This window comes from Akebia trifoliata, chromosome 6 (genome assembly GCF_017979445.1).
Source record: "Akebia trifoliata isolate Shusen 1 chromosome 6, ASM1797944v1, whole genome shotgun sequence".
NCBI lineage: Eukaryota > Viridiplantae > Streptophyta > Magnoliopsida > Ranunculales > Lardizabalaceae > Akebia > Akebia trifoliata.
This window is the reverse complement of record NC_141380.1, coordinates 5,197,680-5,225,132: the sequence shown is the minus strand read 5'-3', so window position 1 is coordinate 5,225,132 and position 27,453 is coordinate 5,197,680. Positions and strand designations below refer to the sequence as shown.

Genomic DNA, 27,453 nt, shown 5'->3' with positions numbered 1-27,453 from the left:
TATATTGTTCATGATGAAAATTAATCAAATTTCACATTCAAAACCATTATTTTTAGAAAGGAGGGGGGGGGGGGGGTTAACTTTTATATAATAAATGGGTCAGGATTTGTAGACTCTTGAAAAAGGACTTATAATAAAACATTCAATCTCGATCATCTATATAATAAAATACAACTGAATTGTTACAGTTTGTATTTTATGAGTTTGGGACAAATGTCTTATCAGTTACAATTTTTTGGTTAGACAAATGTCCCATCGACACACTTTTTTCTTTCATTTTCACTCCCTCTAACTTTATTATATCCCAATTTTAACTCATTTTATTATTTTTTAATTTTTAGCTCTTAACCTCAATTTTTTCAATAACAACGGTAGGACCCACTTTATTTCATTTGTTCTTCATCTCCTCTAACTTTATTAAATTTTCTCTTTGACCCATTTAATCCACTTTATTATTTATTATCTTTTACTCTTTTAATCTCAATTTTTTTAATAATACCTCTCTTAATATATTTATTTTCGCTTTTACCCCCCTTAACCCAACTTTAGGGCCCACATTGCTACATTTTTATTTGTGTGTGAAGGGGGATAAACCTCTCATTAAACTATAGTTTCGTGAGACTACTTTATTTATTTTACTCTTCACTCCTAATTTTGCATTATTTCTTTTTTACCCCTTGTAATCTAGTTTATTATTTTTTCATCTTTTACCCCTTTAACCTCAAAATTAATAATATATTTTCAATTTTATGTTTTCACTTTTACCCCTTAACCCTCCAATCAAGTTATAGTTTTGTGTGATCCACTTTATTTTCCTTACACTTAACTATCTATAACTTGTATATATTTTCTCTTTTATCCTTTTAACCTATATTATTATTGTTCACATTTTACCCTTTTAATCTTAAAATTTTTCAATAATATCCCTCCAACTTTATTTTCTATCTTTTTACCCCATTAATTCGAGAGATGATGTTTGTGATGTAGGCACGAGCGAACCCTAATATAAACATAAAATACAATGGTCGGGAATTATCTAGAGATGCATATTGTATTTTTGAGATAGGTATCTTATCCCCATTTTTTCTATCGATAAACCAATATTTACTGAGATCAGATAACTCGATGATGGTGGGAATTGAACCCAAGCTATGGTATCACCATTCATAGGCTTTACCAACTAAGCTAGGTGGCACCTTCTTCATTAAAATCCAATGACCAGGATTTAGTGTTTCTTCGAGTCCTTTTTTCAATGAGTCTACGGAATCCAATCCTAATAAATAATAGATAGCAAGTATTGACTAATAAGAATCAAGGGATGGCAAGAATTGAGTAACTCCAATATAGTGTGTACAAGAAAGTGGGCTCATGTCAGTTGGCCAATCAAAAGTTTAGACTAAACCCAATCAACTTTTAAATGGTTTTAAAAATCTAAATCCAACCCAAACCCTAGATTAAAAATTCTAACTAAGGTCCATATCAAATGGAAACCATGCATTATACCTGCCAAAGCTGCACCCCTCCTTGGAACATTATACAGTCAGACCTCTGATTGACTGGTACAACCGATTTTATTACAAGAAATTGGTCGAACCGGGGGTTTAGATCCGGTTCTTAAAACCATTGCTACAATGTCCGTTGTGTTAGATACTGTTTTATAGCCCAGGAAGCGTCAGCCTCACATTTGCCTAGAACCCACCAATTGAAGCTCCCAGATGAAAGAGTTAAAGGGCCACTTGTACGGTGCTGAAGTTAGGTCTGCACTATTATAAGGCTGAAGATATATATATATAGAGAGAGAGAGAGACCTGGATGATAAAAGAGTGGAGAGGAGAGGAGAGGAGAGGAGAGGATGGGAAGGTGAATGTGATGCATGGGTAATCGAGGAGACAGATGTGGTGGGGCCAACAGGGCTGGTGGTGTGGTGTGAAGACTGAAAGAGAGCAGAGCGGAAAGCACAGAATCTGAGCTATACTGATGATGCTGTAAGAAGAGTACTCACTCACATCCAAACAACAAGGTGTAGCCATATGTGTCTGACACTTGCATGGATTCCCACAATTGTTCCCTTCCAACTCCATAAACGATATAAGCTTTTTTCCACTATTAATCTCCACCAACCTTTCTCTTTTTTTTACTATTCTCTCCATCTATGGAAGTTTTCTGCAGCCTTTTCCTACACATGATGGAACATCGATCCCCTCCTTTCATCAGAACTTGCTTCTCTTTCTTTTTTGACCCCTCTCTCTCTCTCTCTCTCTCTCTCTCTCTCTCTCTCTCTCTCTATATATATATATATATATATATAATTTTTCGACTTACCTCCTTTGATATCATAGGCACCCCCTTGACTAGTAAGATTCCAATTTTACCTCCTTAGACATTTGACAAAATCAATCACTACCCTTACAAATCTACTAATTTAACATGGGGAATACATAGCTTTAGCTATTGATTTCAATTATTATTTTTGTTATTAATTTATAACTCAATATCATAGTTTTAAAACTTGTCTAATGGCTTCCAATTTTGTGAACCGGATCCCCGTAGCCCATTTTCCCTCTAGCTCTTTTTTTATAGTCCACACATCATCAAATTGAAAAAAGTAACAACTCATTCCTCTTTTACTCACGGTTTATATCAGATTTGAAAAAATAAAATAAAATAAACATATAAAAATAAAATAAAAAACTTTTTTTTTTTTGGCTCAGATCAAGTAGTGTTTGAAAATGGGCGGTCACTGAACCCTTAAATTTAAATGATCAAATGTAATTGTCTCGATGATGTGACACATCCTCAACCGTTGATATTAGCTGCAAAGAGCTACAGAAAAAAGGAATACAAAGGATCTGCTCCCAAGTCAACTGGACTCGATTTAATGTAAAACCAACTTGACTCTCAAAACAAGGGTTGTGAGATTACCACGCCATTATGTCATGAATAAACTTGGATCCATAAGTGCCTTATTTAAAAAAAAATCATATCATAGGTGTAGCGATATATGCTACAATCATAAAATCTCATTAATATGATGCGGTTTAATAATAAAATTACCTCCCATGTTTTTTCATGACAATTGTGTGGTAATATTATTGCCCTAAAATAGTTGCTCGATTTAATTTCCAAATTGTTGTCTTGATTTAATTTCCAATTGACTTGGTTCTAAAACTTGTTTTAACCAACCTACTACGTTAATTTGATAATTCGAAAAAGTCAATTTGGAAATTTATTAAATTGGGTTATAATCCAATTTGTTGGTTTTTTTGTGCAAAACAAAAATAAATATTCTTTTTAAAAAAATTAAAATTATTTTTAAATATTTAATAATTTTATTATATATTTATTTCACCCTTCCAAGTTGACTCAGGGGTCATTTAGTGTACGTGACTCAATGGAATTTTAACTTGAGTTTTCAAGCTTATAAAGTATTTTTGATGTGTGGAACAAAATTTGTATCTTGGCAGTTCAATAACCAATTGACCTTATTAGCTCCTGCAAATTCTCATTTGAATTCCCTTAAAAAAAGCTTTGACAACCAAGTTATTAATAATTAATTCGACTAAGTTTTAGGTTTGAGAGATGAATATTTCATATCTTTCCTCACGCAATGAATGTCCTATTTATAGATTTTTGGATACTTCCCCCCTAAATCATAAACTCTGTTGTATATGTATCACCTTTGAGTGTGCATGTGAAATGATGCCAATTGTTGGGATTATTCACTCATATGTTCGTGCTATATGCGACTTTCATTAGTTTGGTAGTTGCAAAGTTGGTCGTTTTTTTTTAGATCTATCCACTCAGGGGCAGAGCTAGTAAGGAGCTGGTGGGGGCAATTGTCCCTACAAAACTTTGAGACATCCTATATTTTAAACTAATTACATGCCCCATTTTTCCCCACTCCCTCAGCTTTCTCCTCATTTGCCCTCACACCCTCACCTCCCTTTAATGTTGCCCCCCCCCCCCCCTCTTTCCTTTTCAATTTTTTGTTGATGACATGCCTCTTGACCGGGCCTTCTCATATATTAATTGGAAATGACCTAAATATCCTTTTCTTAAACTTCTAATCAAAAACCTCTAAATTTCTCCCTAAAACCATTCATCTCCAAATTCTTCAATTATACAACTAACCATAGTTTGCCTCCACTACAAGAAAATCCTGGCTCCACCCCAATATCCACTTGAATTTGAGCACAAAAAGCTTACCAAACTTCGTGAATTGTCATGAGCTTTTTTTTTTTTTTCCTATTGTGAGTGATTCACAATGGATTCTTGCATGTTGTGATGCATGTCAAATGGGTGCCAGACTATCAGAGGGAAGTGTTATCCTATTACAATTATTATTGTTTGTAATGAGATGTTTCTTCCTTTGGAGTCTGGACCCAACATCGAAGGATGGTACAACTGTTTCAATCAAAACCTAAAGGATGTATTTATTTTGGAAAGTTCACTTCATACATGTGTTGTGACTTTTATTGGTTTTCAAATGACGTAGTGGTTCTTGAATGGGTCGAATTTTATCCAAAATTCGAGTGATTCAAATCAAAATTTAGCGGGTTTGGTTCTTACAAGTATATCTGAATTAAAAAATGTGTTAGATATGGGTTTATGTCCATTGGCTCGAATCGAATATGGATCCATCCCTATATCCACTTAGATTCTAATGATATATTATTTTGTACATTATATTTTTTAAAGCATCTTTCTTCAATCAACAAGTGTTAAACACAGTGGTTAAGGCCTCCTTACAAAAATGAAGAAGTCTTGAGTTCAAGTCATATTTTGACTACAATATTAGCAATTTTTCTTGCAATAACTTTGAATGATTTGAAATTATTCGACTTCGACCAACTTGAATCAAGTAATTCGACCATGTCGAATCCGTATATGGGTTTAGTGGAAGTAGAATGGTTCAAATATAGTTTTAGCTAGTAAGATCCGAGTCGGATTCGGATTTAAATAATAAAAAATTGAATATAGATATGGATATACTCATCTCCATCCCCGAACGTGACCCATTTTAAGTCCTAGACTTAGATCTTCTTATCCCTCAAAGAGAATGCTCTAAAATTTTAGAAGCAATTACTCTTTTAGCCTTAGTTTATTGAGACACAAAGGAAGTAATTGACTCCTAAGACCCTCAATCCTTAGACAAATTGCATGTCAATGGTCTTATTTTCATTGAAGTAGTTTGAACACTTTAAAGAATATGAAAACCCTTATCTTCAAAGAGAATTTTCTAGAACTTAAATATTATCCTCTTAGAATCAGTTTGTTGAGAGACGTGAGAAATCAATTGACCCTTAAGGCCCTCCTTTTTTTGGTTACTTGCCCTTATGCTTAATTCTACCCAACGTATAGCATTTCAAGGGCAAAGACAAACTTGACCCCAAAAGAATTTTCTAGAAACTTTAGTGCTTTTGTTGTCTTATCATTTGATCATCACGCTTGATAAGACTCAAAATGGTGAAAAAGACTATCAAAACATCTTTGATTAAGGGTAAATAAGGTCATTGTGTGTGGTTATGAAAATTTAAATCAACTTGTGATGTGTGGACTATTATATCCTAAAGGATCTCCCCAAGGCCCATAAATAAAGGACTCTCCAAGGTGAAAAAAAAAAAAAAGATTCCCTACCAAAATTTTATTTAATTCTCCTCTTGAGATCTTCTCTAAACCCCTAAAAAACTTTATCCAAATACATTCTCATACACTTTTGAGGCCTAATTTTGGAGGTGATCCCCATCCCTTTGAGTCCAATAAGCTCTTTTAAAGCATTTTTCATATTTATCTCCCAGTTAAAGGCATACAAACATATACAAGTATAAGGTGAATAAGTAAATCTGTTCCGAGTACCTACAGGTACCCATCAGGTAGAACCAATTGATTTCAGTTCCTTTTCGGTTTGGTTCCTTTTAGACTCGACTCAAGGTTTTTGAAAATAGGGATTCAAGGTTTTTGGTCTCATTTAAATGGGTACCCATTGACACCCCTAAGTATCAATGTTTTAGAAACCAAACCGATGACTGCACCAAGAGGATGTCAAATTTGTCGGACCAAGGACGAACCCTGGTTCAAGTTAGTTGACTGGTTTATGTGGATACATTGTGACACCTCCAATAAATTAATACCTGTCCTCTCTCTCTCTCCCTCTTTCTCTAGATCTCTGTCTCTACTTGTAGATTTTATATAAATAAAAAGTCGCAATGGTAGCTATCAGACTGAAAAAAAAATGTCCTTAGTATCATGGACAAGACAACTCGGTAGGAGGGGTTAGCTTTCGACTAAAATGAACACATGGTTTGGATCATTCAGTCTCCATGTGACTTTCAAACTATAGATCCACAAACAAGATTCATCATCAGATTGATCCAATGGTCAGCCTACACTTGATTCAGAATTTGATGGTTTATACACAATGCTTTGACATTTTGGTAAATAATCAGTTGATTTTGAAGACTTTAATTATTTGTTTTAAATTTGTCAAACTTGTGCAACAATGGACCCACTTACGGTCCACTCATAACCAATCCAGACCCCACCACTAATAATTGGGTCTAGGTCAATGCATTTTGACCCATACCCATGAAAAAGAGAGCCCTGGTTAAAGTAATAGGAAGATGGAAAAAAAAAATGACTCCTCAAAAGGGATTAACTTCATGATGTAATTCAACAAATGGGGTACCGCTTGAATGGACAAAGGTACAAATGCATTGGAAGATTAAATATAAAGTTATACAAATTATTTGAATTTATATTGAGGTTTGAAAGTCATTAACTTGAAAGCCAATTACTTTAATAAAGGCCTTTATCTCTGTCTAATTGTAATAAAATAGGACGAGATAGGCTAGTTCAACTTTTGAGGGAATGGTGGAAGCACTATTGTTGTTAGATGTTTGGTGGGTATGAGGAGGTATTTGTTGAAAATTGTTCTCTTCTTTTTGGGCATTTTGATTATTATATTTTTAAAAAAAAGGAATTGTTGAATTCCTCCAAACATTTTAGCTCCCTTTGTTGAATTCCTCTACTTATTTTAGGCCTCGTTCGTGAAGTCCACGAAAATGATGGAAGTGCTTTTGCGTAATTAGACATGTGATGATAGTGTTAATTACTAATTAGGGGGTATTTTATTGAAAATTACTTATTTTTGGGCATTTTGAGAATTATATATATAAAAAATCAATTCTGTAAATTTTATGAAATTCCTATAAACACCAGAAATGGAAAGTTGGACTGGGATCTTACTTCTCACTTCTTACTTTCATATTTATTTATGTTTAGGAGATATTTCTATCTGAACGATATTTTTAACTCAAAAGCCCTTTTGAATACTAATAATGCCTCTAAACATGTTCCCTAATCCTTATCATTACTATAACAAGTTAACAACACATGTGGATCTAGTCATGTTAAATTGAGAATAAACCCTTTGTAGCTCTTTTATTATGTGGCACTTTGTAATCTTTTTTTCAATGATCAAGAGAGTGCTATGTCAACTATTCATTTTCAAAACCTTTGATCATGTAAAAGAAAAAAAAAATAGTGGGATCCAAGCCATGAACACTAAAATACTGAAGTGTTATTTTTTCCAACATGGTGCCTCTCAAGTCTCAACTATGAAAAATATGCTACTAAGGATCCACAACTCTAAATTTATTGGATAAGTGGCTTTTAAATATCAACATTACGGAGTTGAATTTAAAACTTTAAATTAATTACTAACCTCAAAAGAAATTTTAGGCTCTCCATCAAATGAACGGTTATGATGGAGGGATATCTATAGTGATCTCTAATAAACGGATCACAAGGAAATCCTTTCTGATCTATAAATATAATGTACCAACCCTAGAAAACCTCTTTTTTTTCCTTTGGAGAACCACAAACGTGGTTTCATGTGCTACAAAAGTAGATTTGAAACTAGTACCTGTGGAGTACTTTATCCTAACTTATCTCTCTCACTGGATTCAATATAGAAAAGCAATTAAAAAAAAAAAAAAAAAAGAGAGAGAGAAAAGAAAAGATAGACAAGTTGTGTTTTTTTTCAAAAGCAATAGCTATCACTCAAACGAGAGAGAAAGAGAAAAAGAATCCAAGTCCTCCAAACGCTCTCAGACAAATTTGTCTGAGAAGGCAAAAGCAAATGTTGCTTTACGACCTAGAAAAGGAGATTTCAAAGACCATAAGCGGCTTAGGAAATTGCGTGGTTACGTTAACCTAACCCCACCATCCCTCCCCCATCTCTCTTTCTTCTTCTATATTTAGTGGCAGCTTGGAGGGTGCAACTCCAACCCCACCAAAACCCTCCCCTTTAAAAAAAATCCATCTCAAAAACACTTAAAGCCCCCTCACAAGCTAACTTAGCACAACTTAGCTAAGTATAGTGACTGTTTCCCCACCAAAAGTGGAAAAATAAAAGTGTCGGTTTAAGTGGAGTGGTTTCTTCAGCTATGTTTGTTTAATGGAAAACAAAAAGGTGGTCGGCTTCTCAAAGCAGACGACTGTGGGGTATAGAGCCCATTTGATTAGGGTTTAATCAGATTTAGTTCAGATTCTCTTTTCCTGGATAAATACTCTATTCTTTCTCCTCTTTATTCTCCACTTTGGCTTTGGTGGTGGAGGAAGAACGACTTCATGCTTATCTCCTCCCCTTCTCCTTCTTCTTTTTCCTCCTCTTCTTCTTCTTCTTCTTCTTCTTTCTTAGTTCTATTATGAAGAAAAGTTGGTGGGGTTGGTGTATACTTATACGTATATATAATAATTGCATGTATGCCTGGCTCCCTGTATGCCATTTGCATAGTCCATCGAATTGTTGATGGCCTTAGCGGATGGCGTGCGAGGAGCCAAGCATATTGCATGTCATTTACTACATATATTTTGAGAGTTTATACTGCCACACCAACTTTTTTTTTTTCTTTCTTTCAAGTTTCTTGTTATCCATCAGGTTCTTCCATTTGGGTTTCTACCCAAGTGAGAAAAGCTCTTCAAGCTCTAAAGAAACTGGATATGGAAGCGAGAGCGATCGAAGAAGAACCGAAGAAATCGACAGTTGATTATTGGCCATCACAGTTACCTTCTTCTATTTGTTAAATTTCCCTTCTTATAAACATCTTTTTGGTGTGCTTATATCCTTATCTTGTATGTTATTTATAACTTCTAAAATTTGTGTTATATAACGTTGCTGTGGCTGTATAAGTTCTATATTTTTTTTACTGTGTTGCACCACTCGCTGCATCTCTCTACTAGGGGTTTTTTGGAAACATTTAGGGCACTGGGCACCGTTACAATTTCCTGAACGCAGGCACTCTCATATCCGAAACAAGTAAGTACGTTTTATACAATTTGCAGATGTTGTTTTTAAGTTATTTTTTCAAGTTTTATTAGTCTCAATTTCAAGGAGAGATGGTAATAATATGGTCAACTACACCATCCTCCTATCAAACCTCCTTATATTTTATGTTTTTAAATGGTTAATGAAGGTTAATAGGTGGATGAATGGTCCAGATGGATGGACATACAAAAATGATGTGATGTAGGTACACTATAACACACGTGCGAGGTATCCTTCAGGTTCCGGTCAACACTGGTCAAAATGGAAGAGAAGTAGAGGAAATGGAGAACATGTGGGACCATGTCTTGGATATCTCCTGTGCCAGTAATCCACCTGAAGAGAGTGTTTCTTCAAATGTTTCTATCTACCTAGACATTCCTTGTGATGTTCAGAAGAAAAGTACCACCTATGTAGATCCCAACCTTCTTTGTAGACTGGATACTGTTTACATATAGTCTTGTATTTACAGTCCTAAGTCCCATATCACTACAAAATATTTGTACTATGATACTGAAATTTTTGCTGGTTCTTGCTACACTTTTTTTTTTTTTTTTTTGAGAAATTTTCATCATAACACTCATCCTTTTTATTTAGGATTTTTCTAACCTTGAATGGTGGTTGAAGCTCTTTATCACACACACTATTGAGATAAGTGGTAAAGCTCATATTTACTATAGATTGATACAAGTATTCTAGAGATAAACTTTTCTTGTGATGAATTTTTAAGAGAATATTTACATCTTAACTGGTAGACTCCTAGTTTGATAAAGATCCTCAAACGAGGTTGAGGGCTAATGTTTGAGAGAGAGAGGTGAAGTTTTGGAGATAAGGGTCTTTCTCTGTTGCTTTAGATTCTGACTGAATGGAGAGATTTTTTTTTTGAAAGGTAAAAATGGAGAGATTTGAAGGATAGAAGAGATGAATTATCTTTGTTTTCCTATATAAGATGTTCTTCCCTCACATTTAATATTCTTCCCATTTCAACATTTTGATATATTGATCATGCAAATTATTGCTGTTGTTATGTGTCTTTTATCCCAGCCATTAGATGGGATTTAAGTTAACGGTTAGGATATGTTTTTCTTTGGTAACTCTAAATAGCAACATATGAACGGTTCCATAGTTTTAGCGTATTCTTTCTTCTAGGGTTTAAGAGAGATAGGGAGAGGGGTGTACAAGGCTTCTAGGGCTTGGTGTAAAAAAATTAAAAAAACTGAGTATTTTCTTCTTGGATTTGTTCTCTTTTGATTCTATAGTGAAGAAGATTGGACCACGCCCTAGGCTTCAAAACCAAACCACATAAATCTTGATATTCTTTGGTACATCTTATTGAACAGGTATCTTTTAAAAATCGAACAATTGCTTTGTAACACATTTTGATCAAAATGGTATGAAAACGTATCATCTTTTCTTTTCTTCCTTGTTATTCTTTTGACAAGAGAAGATTCTCTGCAAAGTGTGTAAGCTTTCCCTTGTTTCTTTAATTAGTCCAATAGTGCATCTATCTATATAGTATGAAAATGCATGTATCCTACTATCTTTTTTTTCTTCGTTTTACTTTAGACAAGATAATATTCTCTGCAAAGAGTGTAAGTTTTACCCTTGTTTATTTAATTAGTCTAATAGTGCATCTATCTAAATAGTATGAAAATGCATGTATCCTATCTATCTTTTTTCTTTGTTTTACTTTAGACAAGGTAATATTCTCTGCAAAGAGTGTAATTTTACCCTTGTTTCTTTTATTAGTTCAAGAGTGCATCTATATTGTCCATTCAAATTGTTGGCTACTGTAATTGTCATAGATTTCTTCAATCAAATTTGTGACTGATCTCAAGAAATTACTGTTTGTGCACATGTATTTGTAACTTGTAAATTAAGGATCTTGCCATTGTATCCTTTGCACATTTTTAATACATATTTTTCTTATTTAGCAAAAAAAAAATGTATGTGTAACTAATTTTAAGATAATGGGAGAGACTGAAATTGAATATGAAATTAGAGTTCAGGGAGGGTTATGGGGATCTAAATGAATAAATAGAGAAATCTAATGAACCACTTCATCTCAAATGTGGATATGGTGTCTACTGAACGATATAAATCTTACTATGTTCTGTGTAATTATGCTCCTTTTATTTCCTTTGTGGTATTATCTAGGGTTTCAAGTTCATAGCAACCTTTTATGTGAAGTTAATCCCCCAATTTCTAAAACATGGATGGCTAAATCTTGTAGGGTTGGAGGAAAGAAGTTTGTATGGAAGTAAAAACGTGCTATGTGGATATGATTGATAATATAATGTTTGATCTTATTCGATTAGAAAACAGATCATATAATAAATATAAAAAGTCCTCCTTAAGTATCAGATTGGTTATGGGTCTGAATTGTATCAAAATTGATCCAAGATCGAACCCAATCTAACCCTTAGGTTTGATCTTACCTATAAAGTGATGCGGGTCCTATCAGCGATGTACAGATGGTGCTCTCTTATTGGACAAGAACATTGTAGAAGAATTTGTTAGGATACATGAACTACATTTTTTTCTTAAAAATATGTAAGAGGAGAGTTGTGTTCTTGGATGCTGCTAGAAATTTTGGAGATGGGGCTCTGGCTGCTTTGCCTGCAAGCTATCTTGACATCCATCAAATCAGTGATGAGTCCTGGCTGTATGATCTCCATCATGTCTCCCATCCTGTCATCGCACACCATCATCTTTACCGCTTTCGACATCTGTGGTCTGAAGCTGGGTGTCTGTTGCACACAAAGTAAACCTACTTTCAAGAATCGAATGGCTTCGCTCTCTGGGAACTCTCCCTTTAGTGTAGGGTCCATTAGCTGCAAAAGATCGTTGGTCTTGTACATTTCCCACGCCTGCATCAACAAGGCCACGGGGTTCACCAAGTGTCCCTCTTTGTTCTTACTATCAAACATATCACATGTAATTGGCATAAGTGAAAACAAGATTCCCATAGACTGGGTGAAACTATTCCAACACAGGTTTCTAGCCTTTAAAAAAGACAATATGCGTGGTTGGATAGTGTGTCTACCACCATGAATTAGATAGATGAAAGAATTAACTTTGAGAAAGAAATTATAGTATGGGATTTTAAATTTACAGTAACAATACAAAGAACCATGTCTCTTTCATAAATAACTTCAAAAAGTAATTTTATTTTGTCAAGAAAAGGTTTTGTTGTCATTAATCAATGATATTTTATGAATGTTGTTTAAATTGTATAACATATATATCACAAACAATTACAATTAAACCTTTTCTTTTATGAGTCGTGTTCGAGTGACCTCAAGATTGGACCTCGTATCGCACATCTGACGTGAAAGTGAATAGGAACTATAGATGCTTTTCATTCTTTTCTTGAGAAAAGCATTTATGGTTCCCATACACTTTCATGTCAGGATGCGCGATGTGAGGTCCAATCTTGAGGTCACTTCAGCATTATTCATCTTTTATTTTTGCATTAAAAGATAAAATAAGATTGTTTTTTCAAGGTATTTATAATGGAAACACATTTATAGAGGATGCTAATGTCTTATTGAAGATTTTCCAGAATTAGTTACAACACCAAAATCTTACCTTCTCCACAAGGTAGTGCTCCCCAACTTCTAAGTTGAAATCAACAACACAACGTCCACTTAGAATTTCAAGTAGTAGTACTCCAAAACTGTAGATATCTGATTTTCGCGTTAAATGCCCAGTGATTGCATATTCTGGTGCTAGGTAGCCTCTTTTACATTCGCAATCAAACAATGTTATATAATTTAGATGCGATTTTGAGGTTCTAAGATGCTATGAGAGCTTAAAGAAGAATGGAGTTGAACTTACAATGTTCCAGCAACACGAGTACTAATGTGTGTAATGTTATCAAGAAATAGCTTTGAAAGGCCGAAATCTGAGATTTTGGCAGTGAAATTCCAATCTAAAAGTATATTGCTAGCTTTGATATCCCTGTGCACGATATGTGGTTTAACCTCCTCATGAAGATAGGCAAGACCACGAGCAATTCCAAGGCAAATCTCACGTCGTGCTTTCCAATTAAAGTTAATCCTGTTGTGCTCTCTACCTATCATCCAAGAGAAGCAAAATAGACAAATGGGTATTTTTGAATGATCATATGTATCAGTAGTCAGAGAGATTGTCACAAAAGTTTATTAGTCTTAATGAGAGAAATACCTAATATAGTTTGAGCAAGACTGTTATTTTCCATGTAATCGTAAACAAGAATTCGGTTGGTCCCATCAACACATCCACCTTTCAATTTAACAAGGTTTTCATGTCTGACACTCGACATGGAGGTTATCTCAGCCATAAACTCCCTTTCCCCTTGACTTGAATCAACTGAAAGCACTTTTACAGCTACAATGGTTCCATCTCGTAGTCGTCCCTACATATTTCATAGTCCAACCAAAAGTTTTGAGTAAAGCGATAAGCACATTCAACAAGTACGCTTACCTGCGGAGTTCTAATGTATAGGAGGATCCCAAAAGGTCATTGTTCAACAAAAAAATAAAAATAAAATCTAGGTTACAGTCTTGGGTATGAGATTAGATAAAGAAAATGAAAAAAATCAAGAAAGCAACCACACCCACAGATTTATGTGAAAAATCCTAAACTAAATCAGGGAAAAACCATGGAGTCTCACTAATTTTCATTATACTCAAAAAAGGCTAGCTAAAACAAAATTATCATGTTTCTCTCACAAAAAACTTTTTAAATACCTTAACCCAATTCCTTGTTGACCAGTACCATTAGGTTCCAAACAAACCCTAATATTCAACCATTCTATCACAATTCTCATCCAAGTATGCTTATTTGTGAAGTTCTAATTAGACGTCAAAAAGTCACCTATTCTAGTATGAACCCAACCAACACTACATAAAAAAAGGGGTAAATTCAATGTCAAGGTCCATTGAATTTGACTAAACCCAAGCAAATTTGACGGACCTTGGCATCAAATTCACCCTTTTTTTCACACAGTGATACAAGCATGCCAATATGGGATTTTATACATTAGTTCTATGATTACAGCCCAAATTAGTTTGTTCAATTGAAAAAACAAAATATTATGTTCCATACTTGAATTTGAAATCCAAAGCATGTAATGCATTGTCAAATTACCTTGTAAACAGATCCAAAACCTCCTTCTCCAATCTTATTGGTTGATCGAAAGCCTTGAGTGGCAACTTTCAATTCCTTGTAAGAGTAGATACTAAAAGTGGGCAGAGTTTGCAGACCTGTTGTCATTGAATTTCTTCGCATAGTCATTAAGACTTCTTAAATACCAAAGAATATATTAAAAAACCAACCATCTAAAATGTTACAAATTTTATACAACATATCCCAAATCAATTTTTTTAGATTTAATTGGGGTGCTTACCGTCTTCCAAGTTGTTAATTGCAGCTTTAAATGAAGGAGATGAAGGAGAGAAGCGTTTCTTGAACGAAAAATAAAAGCACTTCATCTCAACGTATTTTGTTTCCTTTAAGTTTAATCAAATTTCAACTTGTAGAAGGGCTTACATGGGGAAAGAGTGACGACAGAAGGAAGAAGAAGCAAGAGAGTTAGCTATAGACTTCCTCTGGTAATGTCTGCATTCTTATTAAGCTTATAGGTTCAATTAAAATAATGCTTTTTAAGTATAAATATTATTATAAGCATTTATTATTCCCTTCCATGACTAAGCAATGAGGCTGCTAGTTGGATATTTATTTTTTATAGTTTTTGACTTCTTGATTGAGGCTTGAAAATCCTGATTTTAACTAACTTATTACGTATTGCTCGACTCCAAGTACCCTATAAATTGATCATTCAGGAAATTCTGAATCAAGTGAGTTAACCTGAACGAAACACAAAGGAAAAAAGCACAAATGTACAAGTTGATGATGAGTGATGACACATGGGCCTTCGACATTTTGATGTGGTAGTGTCGGCTCAGACTCACCCATCCATTAAACGACGTGGATCAATCGAACTGCAATGCTACTGAGTCTAATTAAGTTAACTCAACAATTTAGACTATGGTAATACCTCATTTTTCTGTTAGAAAATTTTCAAGGTCCAATCCTAAAAGTCAACTAACAAACAAGCAGGTCAAACGTGGCTGTGGTCCTGAAATCTTGATTTTTGACCCTCAAATCCACCCTCATCTAAGAGGTGTCATCAAAAATTATAAATTGAACTATTTAATGATGAATGCATGCGGTCTTGGTGCGCTGTTGGGTCGGCGACTGACATGGCAAGGGCACAGAACCACAGATCGTTTTCATCGGGTAACAAACTCTTGTATGATTGAAAACAAGAGCTAAAATGATAGAAAAAGACATATATTAGATAAAAGATTCCTGCCAACGAATCCCAAATAGATTTAACAAGAAATTGAACTTAATCTCATTTGTTTTGATTAAAAAATTGGCCAATTATTGCAGTATATATCATTATGCATTTAAAAATAAAAACTTAGCTTGATCAACCATTGACTTTGACCAAGCACTCCTTTGTTCAAGTATAATTTCATCACTAGTTTTTTTTTTTAATATATGACTTGATCAAAGTCAATAAAGTAAATCAATATTTTATAAAATTAGTAGACCAGACCAATAATGTTATATATGTCTTCTTCAAAATCACATATGTAAGAATTCTTTGCTTTGGAATGCGCCGCTAACTAGTGGCCATCCCTTGAATACTTCGTCCTCTAGATTCACACCACACAAAGATCCACACTTAAGGGAGAATTTGTTCTTATTCAAAACATAGTATAAGTAATTCATGCTTGGTATGTTTTTTTTAGAAATCTTGAATTTGATTGTCTTGACCTATCCCATGGCATGGTTTTAACTCGTCCGAGACCGAGACGTATCACCCAAGTTAACTCAGTATCGAAGTTGAACAAGACCAACTCACAAGTCACTTTTTTGACCAAGATTCGGTACCTCACGTTGATTTTTTTGATTTTTTGAACCAACCGTCTCAAACATATCAGAAAACTTGTCCTAGACGACTCAATATCAAGCCTGGACGAGATGAGACGTGAAACTGAGTTTTAAAACCATATCCTATGGTCCACTATTTATTGATTTTATTGCGCTTTCTCATAATAGTAGGCAGAATAGAAGTGGTTGGACACCAAAATTTGAAATTTAAAAAATGCCCTTACTTTTTACATTTAAACTTAAAACTATTGGCTGAGATGGTAAGACATGACTGGGTTTGCTCCCCACATCATGACTTCGAGTCTCTAAATGCCAATCCACATAAAGTGGCTACTTACTTGCTGTAACACGTGACAGGGTGGGATGGTGTGTGCGACCCCAAGTAGATTAGTCTCACCCAAGGTGGGGATGCTAGCTGGGTTGCCAAAAAAAAAAAAAAAAAAAATTAATACTATTAGGGTCATTTTGTAAATCATGTTAGTAAGTTTTTTAAATTACAAAAAACATCTATTTTTATTTATTTTGAAATTATTTTAATTAACATTATTAATTACAAAAAAAACCTTATAATACATGTGCTTTTGCACATGCCAGCTCCTAGTTCTATAAAAATAGGATAATCCATTTATCCATATTTCTTTTGTAAATTCCCACCACGATCCAAATTATATATTTTATTTGTTATCTTCTATATCTTAAAAATCATCATTTTCTTTGTCATATTTTACGTTTATCATTGTGGATTTTTATATTCTTGATAGACATGTGCGGCCCAATGGTTATGAAATCAGATCTCCCATGAATGCTAATGGAAACCATTTACTCGCTGGATGCTAAACAATGGCTTGCTGTTACTTGTTAGGTGGCTCCAGGAAATCATGGTCATAGGGGTTTCAATGGATTGGACTTTGGAAATGTAGTATAAGCCCAATGCATTTACAGGCTGAGCTGGACTAGTCCTATTTGTTAATGGGACCAGGATTTGTCTTGCTGACAGTCACAGTCTTTCCGGCTCTGGGGCAGTCTATAGGCCCAATTCCACCATCCACGGACTAGGCCCACTTGATTTTGAGACTGACTCATTAAAACCACAGACCGGCCCTTTGATAGGCCTAATCCCCCCTCCCCCGGTATTAAGTTTTCCAAAGGCTAGCCCATTTTAGATAATAAATGGTCTGGCTATGAAAGAGCACAGGCCCTAGCCCACAGACAATATGAGTGTTTGCGTCCCCTTTTGGTGGACTTGGGCACCAAACTGACATAAGAAAACGTATGCGATTGACTGACGTGGCAAATGCAAAGAACCAATATATCTTTTTCTTCGGGATACACAAAATAAGAGATCTATGATTTTGTGCATCTGCCACTTCAAGCACGTACAGACTGCACCAGTTTATCGTAAAAATAAAATTAAAAATAAAAACTCAAATCCGATATCTAAAAGACTATTCACGTCTATACACAGTTGACGTATCCAAGAAAAAGATCTATGACTCTGTGCACTTCTCACCTCAATTTTATCAATAGTCTTTTAGACATTAATTTGGGCTTCTTCTTTTTTACTAATGATAAATTGACACATTAAAATATACGTAATGATGACATGAAAAATATATAGAATCGTAGATCTTTTTCCTTGTATATCCCGAAGAAAAATACCCAAGTAAAAAAGCTCTATAGTTATGTACACTTACCACTCGTGCACATTTTTAGCACGACAGCTTATCACGACTCTTGGCTTAATCAACTATGTAGGCTAAACATCAATAAGGTTGGTAGTCCAAATAAAACTTAATCGTGACAGTTTGAGATACCCGCATCAAATTTTTGACATTAACATCTGTATCAAATCTGGGAATGAAATCCACCCAAGTGGGACTTCATAAGTTCAATCCTTGATAGGCAAGATTTCAGACATTAAAGTTATCGACCATCAAAGTTAGAAATTACATGTTAATTTATTTATATATATATATATATATATTAAAAATACTTGTCCATCTTATTGAATACCCAATGTAAAATAGATGTTAGTAGGGCTGGTTCCGATTCCTAAGATTTCGTATGATATTGTCTTTAGGTTTCGGTTATGGGTATGTAATTGAATCGAAATTGATGACGTACACCCCTAATTGATTGTACCATATTTTAAATGTTTGTATGCTATTATAACTTCTACAAATATAAAGCCAATCAAAACCCACTAGTCAACAAAACAAGAGTCAAACTGCTGAGGAAGATAGATGGATAGGTGTTGTATAATTATTTGAGTAAAGGCCAAAAGAAAATGGTAATTATGAAATACCCCTCTTGTATTGTGAAAATTGAATATATCCTAGGTTTTCAAACCGATGAGACATCCATCAAAGACTATTGAAAATGATCAAAATATCCTAGTTTGCAAAACCTCTTGCCACAATACCTTCGAATCTTTACTAAGGGGATCGACTAATCGTAGATCACTAATTATCAGTTGGCGTCCAAAGTCCTAACCTTAAAAGAATGCCCCTTTGTTAGTTGCACTTTATGTCCTTGCATGTTTGAAAACGAAAGGAGAGAAAATAATCACAACTTTTTTTTAATTTTATTTATTTATTTTTACTTCAAAGAAGATATTTTCAAGGTAATGGAAATCTTTAGAAAGGTAAATCAAAGATTTTAGGCAAGGAGTCGATGATCATGAATCAAATAATTATCTAGAAGTTGAAGAATGGATTCTTCGTAAGAGATGTTAAAATTAGGGGTGTCAATGGATAGTTGAAAATTTGAATCTAATTCAAATTCATATAAAAAAAATTGAATATTATCTTAAAATTTTAGATTCGAATTCAGATAATTTTTTATATTCAAAATGCTTAATGGATTTGGATTCAAATACTCATATACGGAATTCGATAATATTCAATCCGAAAATAAGATAAAATATATCTAATTTTATTAATATGGTATTATAAAAGTTAAGATAAAATTTCTTGTTTCCTTCTTTAAATGCTCTCCTCTCTTTTCATTGTTACATAACTGTGTTTCCATTAAGGTTGAAACTTACAAACAAGGGAAAACTCTGACGAGACAACTAGAAGAGAACTCTGGTGAGGCGAAGACTATCCACCATTCCATTCTAGGTAAGTCTCTCTCTCTCTCTAATTTTTTCTTTTTTGCTAGTCGAGTGTCCAAGCCAGCTTGTCCGCACCACAACTAATCTCAGGGAGGACTACCACAGCAACCCACTATCAAGAAAACCCTTGAGTTTTTTATCGATCTCATCCAACCACCATGAAAATCTAGGGTTTTTGCTAGATAAGTTTTGAGAAAATGAAAGAACTGAAGATATTCAAAAGAAAATCAAGGATTTTTTAAACAAGTTAAAGATGAGGTTTTTTTTAGTACATATTGGAGATGAAAGGGCCTAAAGATAATTCAAGAAAAAAATAAGGTTTTCTTTAATACACAGGCAATCCAAATCTAAATAAAATATTATAGGATATCTGATAACTTAATCGAATTTGAATTTGGATATTGATAGTTTTTTGGATTCGGATTCGGATATGCCTAGTTAAAATTGAGTGTATTTTAAAAGATTTATCCTTAGATTAGTCTCTAATGAAAGATTGAAGTCCAGGGTACATCAGCATTTTGAAAACGCAAGGATGCATCTCTAATTTTCTCTAAAAGTTAGATCCCTATCTCAAAACTACCCAAATTACAATAAGACAAGCATGAGAATGGATCGTGATCTAAATCTATATAAAATAACTTTTTAAATAAATTTTAAATAATTTATTTACAAAAATAAATAAAATAATATTTTTTAAATTAAAATTAAAATTCATTGCAACGTGGGCTCGTAATTAAATATTTGGGGAAAAAAAAATTCACCAACATTTTTTCTAAGAAAAGTATTTTCCAATTCTTCAAACCAAAAATGTCTTTCTTTTCTATTTGGAAAACATTTTCCTACCGAACAAGTTTGATGTTGCGCAGCCCCTGAATACTAGCCTCCATCAATCGAACGGTTGGGATGAGTGGATACTAAGGAAACATGTATAAATATTATTTCGTTTGAGGTTATAAAAGTCCTAAATAATTTGGCGGTAGGTGAGATAGTTGGCGAGAGTTTTCTATATGCGTCGAAACGTGGCTGCTAATCTCACCTAACTCGCACACCTAACTTACTCTCTGCGCACCGCTATCTTTCCCGAGCGAGCGAGCGAGAGAGAGAGAGACAATGGCGTCGTCACTCTCGTACAAACCATTTCTGAGCGCTTCGAGGACCGAAGATGGTGGTAGATCTACTTTAGGGTTCTTTCAGCCCTCAGATGTCCACAGATTATCGTCTCCTGCAGTCCAGATCTCTGTTCGAAGAACCTCTCCCAGGAAGTTCGGTGAGTCATCAATTTTCAAACTCAATTTTGTTTTTTTAATTATTTTCTTAGCAGGAATTTTCGATTGTGAGCTTGTGAGAGCTAAGCAATTGATCTTTGCTATGTTGTTTAGAGAAACTTGTTCAGATCTTCTTGATTGTCTCTTGTCAGGATTGTTCTCTGATTTTGATTTTTAGTAACGCTTTTAGGTCTCGATTGGCTTGTTTGACTCTCTGGTATGCGAATGAGGATTGGAACTCTTTGATTTTGCTGTACAGCCTTACTTTTCATGTTCTTTTGTTTTTTACTGGATTATATCCAGATTGATTCGATTTCTATGGAGTCAAAGTTCGCCTTTTTCATACAGGTTCTTGTGAAATTTAAATAATTACTTTAGATTTCGTTCCTATCCAGATTCCTTAATTGTTTCAGTGTTTTGTTGCAGAAAATTAAGGATTCCCTGATTTCTGGTAACCTAGATTTTTTGTTTCACTTTCATTCCTTAGTTCTTATAAAAATCTAGATTTCATTTAACCTCAATCCTAGATTATTTTAGAATTGTTTTAGGTAAGAATTCATTTTCTTTACTCTGTGCTCTCATAAGTCTCACATTTGATCTTAACTTTGTATCTCGATTGATGGATTTTTCTTTCGTTGGGATGCTCAGATCTAAGATAGAGTGCGACTCTCTAGATTGATGGATTTTTCTTTTGTGGATTTTATTTCATCCAACCAGTTTTTAAATATCAGACCGGTCCAGCCAAATTGAACAAGCATTCAACCAATTTGACATATTCTCGGACTAATAATCAGTTCGGTTTTTAAAAACATTGCATCCAATATATTGTTTATATTCTCATCAAGGTCATACCTTGCATCTCCTGAAAGTTGTAACTTTTCAATTTAGATCTGAAATCTTCAAGCCGTTACTTGTTGTTTGCCTACACTCAATTCACTAGGTTTGATGGTTCACCAGGATGAGACTTGGTTGATTTCATTTATGAGAAAATAAGTTGTGTAGATAGATCATAGTTGGATGGTTGCAATTATCCGATTGGCTTGATTTTTAGTTTGTTGATCTTTGTTTGTCCCATCTGGTTTTATCATATATCCCTCCCATCATATATTTGCAGTCATACACCATATAATTTGGCATTTGTAGATTTCCTTATTGTCAACTATTAGAAGTCATCTATTTGTATGGTTTTGTTGTTTTTCTACTTGTTTTCATTATGATTGTCTCTAATGTGTTCCATGTCAATTACCAGGAATACAAGCAGCTGGAAGTACATTTGGGACCTACTTCCGTGTCACAACATATGGAGAATCTCATGGAGGCGGTGTTGGTTGTGTCATTGATGGATGCCCTCCTCGGGTTCCCCTCTCAGAAGCTGATATGCAAGCTGATCTTGACAGAAGGTACTTGACTTAATTTTCAAAGTATCTTGGTTGCTACCTGCATACTCCTAATTGATATATGGCAAAATTTTGGGATAGAATAAGTTCAAGTTCTCTTTGGGTTTGTCGTTAAAAATTCATCAAAAACAAAAACATAGATGATTTTTGTTGTTAGAAATGATTTTCTTAATAATTTGGGGATTTTTTGTGTATCATGGGTGATATTGGAACCATTTTGCCAGATCCAAAGTATCACAATTTATTCCAAATCTTTTGATTGAACTACCTATTATATATTTTCTCAAAAAAGAATGCATATAATATGCTAAAAGGGAAGGTCAAACTTATCAACAAGGTGCATGTATATCTAATATTGTATTCATTTATTGGTAGTAGTTATGAGACATTTGTTCACTCTCTCATCTCATTTCTCATTCAATGTGCCTGTTAGTACAACTAATATATTTAATCATGCATCTCCAATATAATGCATTCTGATAACTGTGGGCTTCATTCTACATGCTCCTGATTTGAGTCCTACCTAAGTCAATGAGCTAAATCTTCAATTACTCTCATTTAAGTCGAATATTATTGTACTCAGGAGGCCAGGTCAGAGCCGAATAACTACCCCAAGAAAAGAGACTGATACATGCCGGATATACTCTGGAGTTGCTGATGGTCAGTCTTGATGCCATGATATTTTAGAATAATTAACTTGTTTAATTTCCCTTTTCTGTAAAAATATGAATAAATACACATCTTCTTGGAGCAAACAATGTACTTATGCAGGTGTTATGTACTGCAGGAGTGACTACTGGATCTCCTATTCATGTTGGTGTGCCAAATACTGATCAGAGAGGACATGTGAGTGTTGCAGTGCTGAGATATTATGTAATATGAGGTCTGAAATGGGATAAGTTTCAAAGGGAAAAAGAAAAAGAGGGGAGGGGGCGTGCTTTAGTAGAATACGGCTCATCCATTGTAGGACATGGTGAACATGGCACATGTGCCTGTCCATCTAGACCCTCCAAATGTTGGCCACCCTTTGGTTGGTTCAGTTTCATACATTACATCTCATGGGGCAATTCTAAAACTTAATTGACAGAATTTTTTGCATTTTTAAGGTTCTTCTAAAATGCTGGTAAATGGTAAAAATAAATAAAGGAGAATTGTTGCAAAAAATGTATATTTTTATAAATAAAGAAGAAAAATGAGGAAAAGAATACTTAAAAAGTTGGGAAAATATCCTACATCTTACTTTTATTATTCTAGATTGACAACCATTTATCATGTGTACAGTGTGTGCATGTAAAAATAGTGCTCATTTTGGTCAAACATGCCAATTTTCCTCAATTTTTATAGCCAAATTCTAAGCATTTAATATACACTTTTCCTATCATTGAGTTCTAAGTTTTGAAGAACTCTTGTGTTATCGATCTTTTTCAGGATTATAAAGAAATGGCCGTAGCTTATAGGCCTTCTCATGCAGATGCAACTTATGACTTTAAGTATGGTGTTAGATCAGTGCAGGTGATCTCAGTTCCTATAAATCAGACTAGAATAGCAATACTTATGTTCCTGGCAGTTTAGTTCTGTTAAACCTACAAATTAAATTTCTTGGGTTTGTAAACATGGTTTACAAATGGAAATGTAGGGTGGTGGCAGATCTTCAGCAAGAGAAACCATTGGGAGAGTTGCAGCTGGAGCTCTTGCAAAGACTATTCTCAAGGCATTTTCGGGAACTGAGGTGGGTTTATTACATTGCTTGTTAGAGTTTCGGATTACAATATTACACCATGTTGTGGATATAGGACTGTTTTGCTTACATTGCACTATTCCTGTTCAGGTCAAGTATATAGAATTAAAATGTATTCTGAATTGCAATTTGTCTCTTGCGTATGTGGATCTGTAATTTGTGCAGTAATCCTGTACTTATGTATAAGTTAGAGGATTTGTAAGATAATTCTGCTGTGTGCATATTGCCATGGTGTTATTAAATTTTCTTTTTATGCCTAAATGTTTGTAATTTTTCAGGTTCTAGCGTATGTCTCTCAAGTGCACAAAATTATTCTTCCGGAGGGTGTGGTTGATCATGAGACTTTGTCACTTGATCAGGTGTGGTTTCATTCTAGGGTTTCCCATAGCAAGTTCCTTTCGAAGTACAAGCACCTAGAATTGACGTATATTTTTTTTTTTTAACATATTCCTCTAGGTTCATCACTCTCTATTTATTGTGATATAGTTTCAGAAATTCCCTTCTAGAAGGGAGAGTAGACTTGTGGCAAGGATGGTGATCCAATTCTACTTATAATACTCCATCTAGATAATTGATGTCTTTTTTCCTGCATGTATTCAGCCCCTCTCTGACCTATCCTTGCAAGAATGAAAATATCCAAGAAAGAGAGTCCTATAAGAAAATGGCTTTGGTGGCAAGATTCTTATAATACATGTGCGTTTGCAGATGCCGCCTACTAGTTTAATATAAACACACAACTGAGTTATAAGGAGATGGTTAAAGGGAGCATGGGGACCTACAATCAAAGTTCATTGCTTTCATTTAAACGTCCAAAAAAGAAAAAAATCTCCCCCAGTTTTAATTTCTAGGGTCTTTGCTAGTGTGGCCAATATTGCAAGTTACTGAAATGTTCTTCCCCTATACAAATTTTTACCAGATAGAAAGTAATATCGTTAGGTGCCCGGATCCAGACTATGCTGAGAAAATGATTGCTGCCATTGATGATGTCCGAGTGAAGGGGACTCTGTTGGTGGAGTTGTGACATGTATTGTGAGGAATGTCCCGCGTGTAAGTATAAATTTGATTGCATTTCCTTCTATCATTCACATATATGAGATCCATGAAGATGACACCAAATTAGACACATTAAGATGACACATGCTTATGAGATATACATGGAGACCTTTCAATGGCTGATTTTTTGCGAGGGTATCTCCTCACCAGCATCACCAAAAATTAACTTATCCGGACATTTCTCATTGAGGATGATTTTCAATGAGGTCATCCTCACTGAAAATCAGCGACCATGTATGCCCAATGGCTATCTGTAAGACATTGACATTCCAGACATGCATGGATCCTTTATAAGTTCTCAAAGAACTGAACAGTCTTGTATTATTACAGTTGACTAATAAATGCAATAACCTTATTTTATGCCAGGGGCTTGGTTCACCAGTATTTGATAAACTTGAAGCTGAGCTGGCCAAAGCTCTCATGTCCTTACCTGCAACAAAGGGGTTTGAAATTGGGAGTGGTTTTTCAGGTAGAGAATATCGAAACACTTGAGTTGTTTCTTTTGATTTTAGATTTCCTATATTTGATAATAAGTGACTTTTGATCATTGGAACTTCAAAAGGGGATTTGTTATATTTAATGGGATCAGGTTTGGGCTGTAACTGAGTTACCATTCAATCCTTGCAGGTACTTTTCTGACCGGTAGCGAACATAATGATGAGTTTTATACAGATGAGGATGGAAGAATCAGGACAAGAACTAATCGATCTGGTGGGATACAGGTAATGTCTTTCTTTTTTATTTCTCTTGTTTATTTCCATTTTTCGAGGTTATAATATACCGTCTGAGCTTACATGGTGTGCTTATATTATTTGTCATGTTAATCTCTGCAGGGAGGAATATCTAATGGGGAAGTCATAAACATGAGAATAGCTTTCAAGCCAACATCTACAATTGGAGTAAGTTTGGTCACAACTCATGACTATCTGACCTTTATACCTTTATATTGTGGATCTTTTGCCGCATGTCTTTTGATTTAGAGATTTGTTTTCGTCTACTTGCCACTATTGTAAATGAAATGATACAAGTCACTAACGTTATTTATTTATGTTTGCAGAAGAAACAACACACAGTCACCAGAGAACGAGAGGAGATAGAACTCATAGCTCGTGGTCGTCACGATCCTTGCGTTGTCCCCCGAGGTTTTTCTCTTCCCAAAAGATAGATTCTCTTCTTTAATAACCTTTTATCTTGCCCTATTCAACTGTTTCTTATGGTTATTGTTGTTCTCATTCCTTATTTCTTGTGGTGGTGGTGGTTTTGCAGCGGTGCCAATGGTGGAAGCTATGGTAGCCTTGGTGCTCGTAGATCAACTGATGGCACAGTACGCACAATGCCAATTGTTACCTATCAACCCAACCCTACAAGAGCCTCTGCAGTTTCCCAAGCTTGAGCCTGCCAATCTGCCCATTTGAAATTTCATCGGTAGCGACCATTCTGCTTTACCTTATAATTAAGCTTCCCTTTTACTTATTTTGTGGTGGTGATGGTGGTGGTAGTGGTAGTTGAGTTTTTGTTACATTTGGTTTTCAAAGTATCTAAATTTATGTATACCCATTAAGGATATTGTGGGTGCGACAGTGTCAGGTCATACCCTTTCGTCGAATCCCCAGCAAATGTGGAATACCATTATTTTTGTGTGTAATCAATAAGAAAATTTAAGCCTGATCACTTAGGCATATCTCCCATTTTTTACTTTTTTAACTGATAAATCATACTCTGCTTTTTGTGCTTGAATCCTACTAATTTATTAAAAAGTCATGCTCACGATTGACCTTATTTCACGCTTTCCTGGTGTAGAGGTGTGCACAAAACCATAGATTCTCGATGTATAACATCTATGGTTCCTACACCACGGTGTTAGGAAAGTGTGAAATGAGGTCAATCTTTGAGGTCACTTCAGCATTATTATTTGTTGAAATCGAAACATAAATGCCAATGTACCATATTAGGGATCTAGGAGATGGTTTCTACCATGAAAAGGGTAACGAACCAATTGTATAAATTCCAATAAGTACGTGTAGGATATTCATGATTTGCAAACATCCTAACCCTGGCGCAATGTTTATGATGCAAATCTCAAGGTGACAACATGTGTTCTTTTCTATTTTTTTACCCATATTGGCAAATATTTTAAGCTTTTTTTCCCCTACCTTTTGGTTGACCTATTAAGCCACAAATAAATCTGGTAGATGATTTCTAGAAGTTAGGAATTGAAGTTTGAGGTTGTAGCGTTCAAGACATGTTTACCCACCCTTATATATTTGGGATTCTCATCCCCTCTCGATAGCCACTCTCAAGGATTTATCTCAAAAATTACCCTATGCATGGATTGCACTTGCCCCAAGGACAATTCGGGTGTCTCTAAGAGGCCCCCGATTCCTTGGTTTCCAATATATATAGCCACACTCCAAGGATTTATCCCATAAATGACTTGGTACATGTTGTGGGATGGGATTACACGTGCCCAAGAATTAGTCAGGTGCCCTAAGAGGCTCATATACCTTGGTTTCATTAATATATTTATATAAAATAAAATACAACTGTAGGGACCATCATTGTTATAATTATGAGGATAAATGTCTCATTTATCCCTTTGTGTAGTCCTACTA

At 34.7% G+C, this 27,453-nt stretch overlaps 2 protein-coding genes and 1 long non-coding RNA gene across 4 annotated transcripts; 2 read left to right on the top strand and 1 right to left on the bottom strand.

Moving 5' to 3' along the window:
* The first annotated feature begins 8,181 nt into the window (after positions 1-8,181).
* Positions 8,182-10,188, top strand: LOC147399818 (uncharacterized). Its single transcript, XR_015179131.1, has 2 exons — positions 8,182-9,319; positions 9,502-10,188. It is a non-coding gene; the product is annotated as an uncharacterized LOC147399818 (long non-coding RNA).
* A 1,661-nt stretch (positions 10,189-11,849) lies between these two features.
* LOC147399817 (putative serine/threonine-protein kinase) lies at positions 11,850-14,802 on the bottom strand. Its single transcript, XM_086446553.1, has 6 exons — positions 14,718-14,802; positions 14,459-14,574; positions 13,514-13,724; positions 13,166-13,403; positions 12,917-13,067; positions 11,850-12,195 (listed from the first exon to the last, which is right to left on the bottom strand). Exons 1-6 carry the CDS (start codon positions 14,800-14,802, stop codon positions 11,869-11,871), a joined length of 1,128 nt encoding a protein of 375 aa, XP_086302679.1. The 3' UTR covers positions 11,850-11,868.
* Positions 14,803-20,406: 5,604 nt separating this feature from the next.
* EMB1144 (chorismate synthase, putative / 5-enolpyruvylshikimate-3-phosphate phospholyase) lies at positions 20,407-26,514 on the top strand. Of its 2 annotated transcripts, XM_086445329.1 has the most exons (13): positions 20,420-20,655; positions 21,903-22,053; positions 22,634-22,710; positions 22,838-22,896; positions 23,479-23,562; positions 23,687-23,779; positions 24,067-24,147; positions 24,705-24,835; positions 25,208-25,310; positions 25,469-25,563; positions 25,675-25,740; positions 25,899-25,983; positions 26,108-26,514. In XM_086445329.1, exons 9-13 carry the CDS (start codon positions 25,262-25,264, stop codon positions 26,254-26,256), a joined length of 444 nt encoding a protein of 147 aa, XP_086301455.1. In that variant the 5' UTR covers positions 20,420-20,655; positions 21,903-22,053; positions 22,634-22,710; positions 22,838-22,896; positions 23,479-23,562; positions 23,687-23,779; positions 24,067-24,147; positions 24,705-24,835; positions 25,208-25,261; the 3' UTR covers positions 26,257-26,514. The 2 variants fall into 2 exon arrangements, with proteins under 2 accessions (XP_086301456.1, XP_086301455.1); XM_086445330.1 differs by lacking the exons at positions 25,469-25,563; positions 25,675-25,740; positions 25,899-25,983; positions 26,108-26,514 and having other exon boundaries at positions 20,407-20,655; positions 25,208-25,316.
* The last annotated feature ends 939 nt before the right edge of the window (positions 26,515-27,453 follow it).

Coding starts and splice junctions, on each gene's coding strand:
- LOC147399817 (XM_086446553.1), bottom strand. CDS start 14,802: ATGAAGTGCTTTTATTTTTCGTTCAAGAAACGCTTCTCTCCTTCATCT. Junction 13,404..13,513: donor TCTTGCTCAAACTATATTAG/GTATTTCTCTCA, acceptor CTTGGATGATAG/GTAGAGAGCACAACAGGATT. Junction 12,196..12,916: donor AGCACTACCTTGTGGAGAAG/GTAAGATTTTGG, acceptor TTGTTGATGCAG/GCGTGGGAAATGTACAAGAC.
- EMB1144 (XM_086445330.1), top strand. CDS start 20,499: ATGGCGTCGTCACTCTCGTACAAACCATTTCTGAGCGCTTCGAGGACC. Junction 22,054..22,633: donor CAAGCTGATCTTGACAGAAG/GTACTTGACTTA, acceptor TATTGTACTCAG/GAGGCCAGGTCAGAGCCGAA. Junction 23,780..24,066: donor AGGCATTTTCGGGAACTGAG/GTGGGTTTATTA, acceptor GTAATTTTTCAG/GTTCTAGCGTATGTCTCTCA.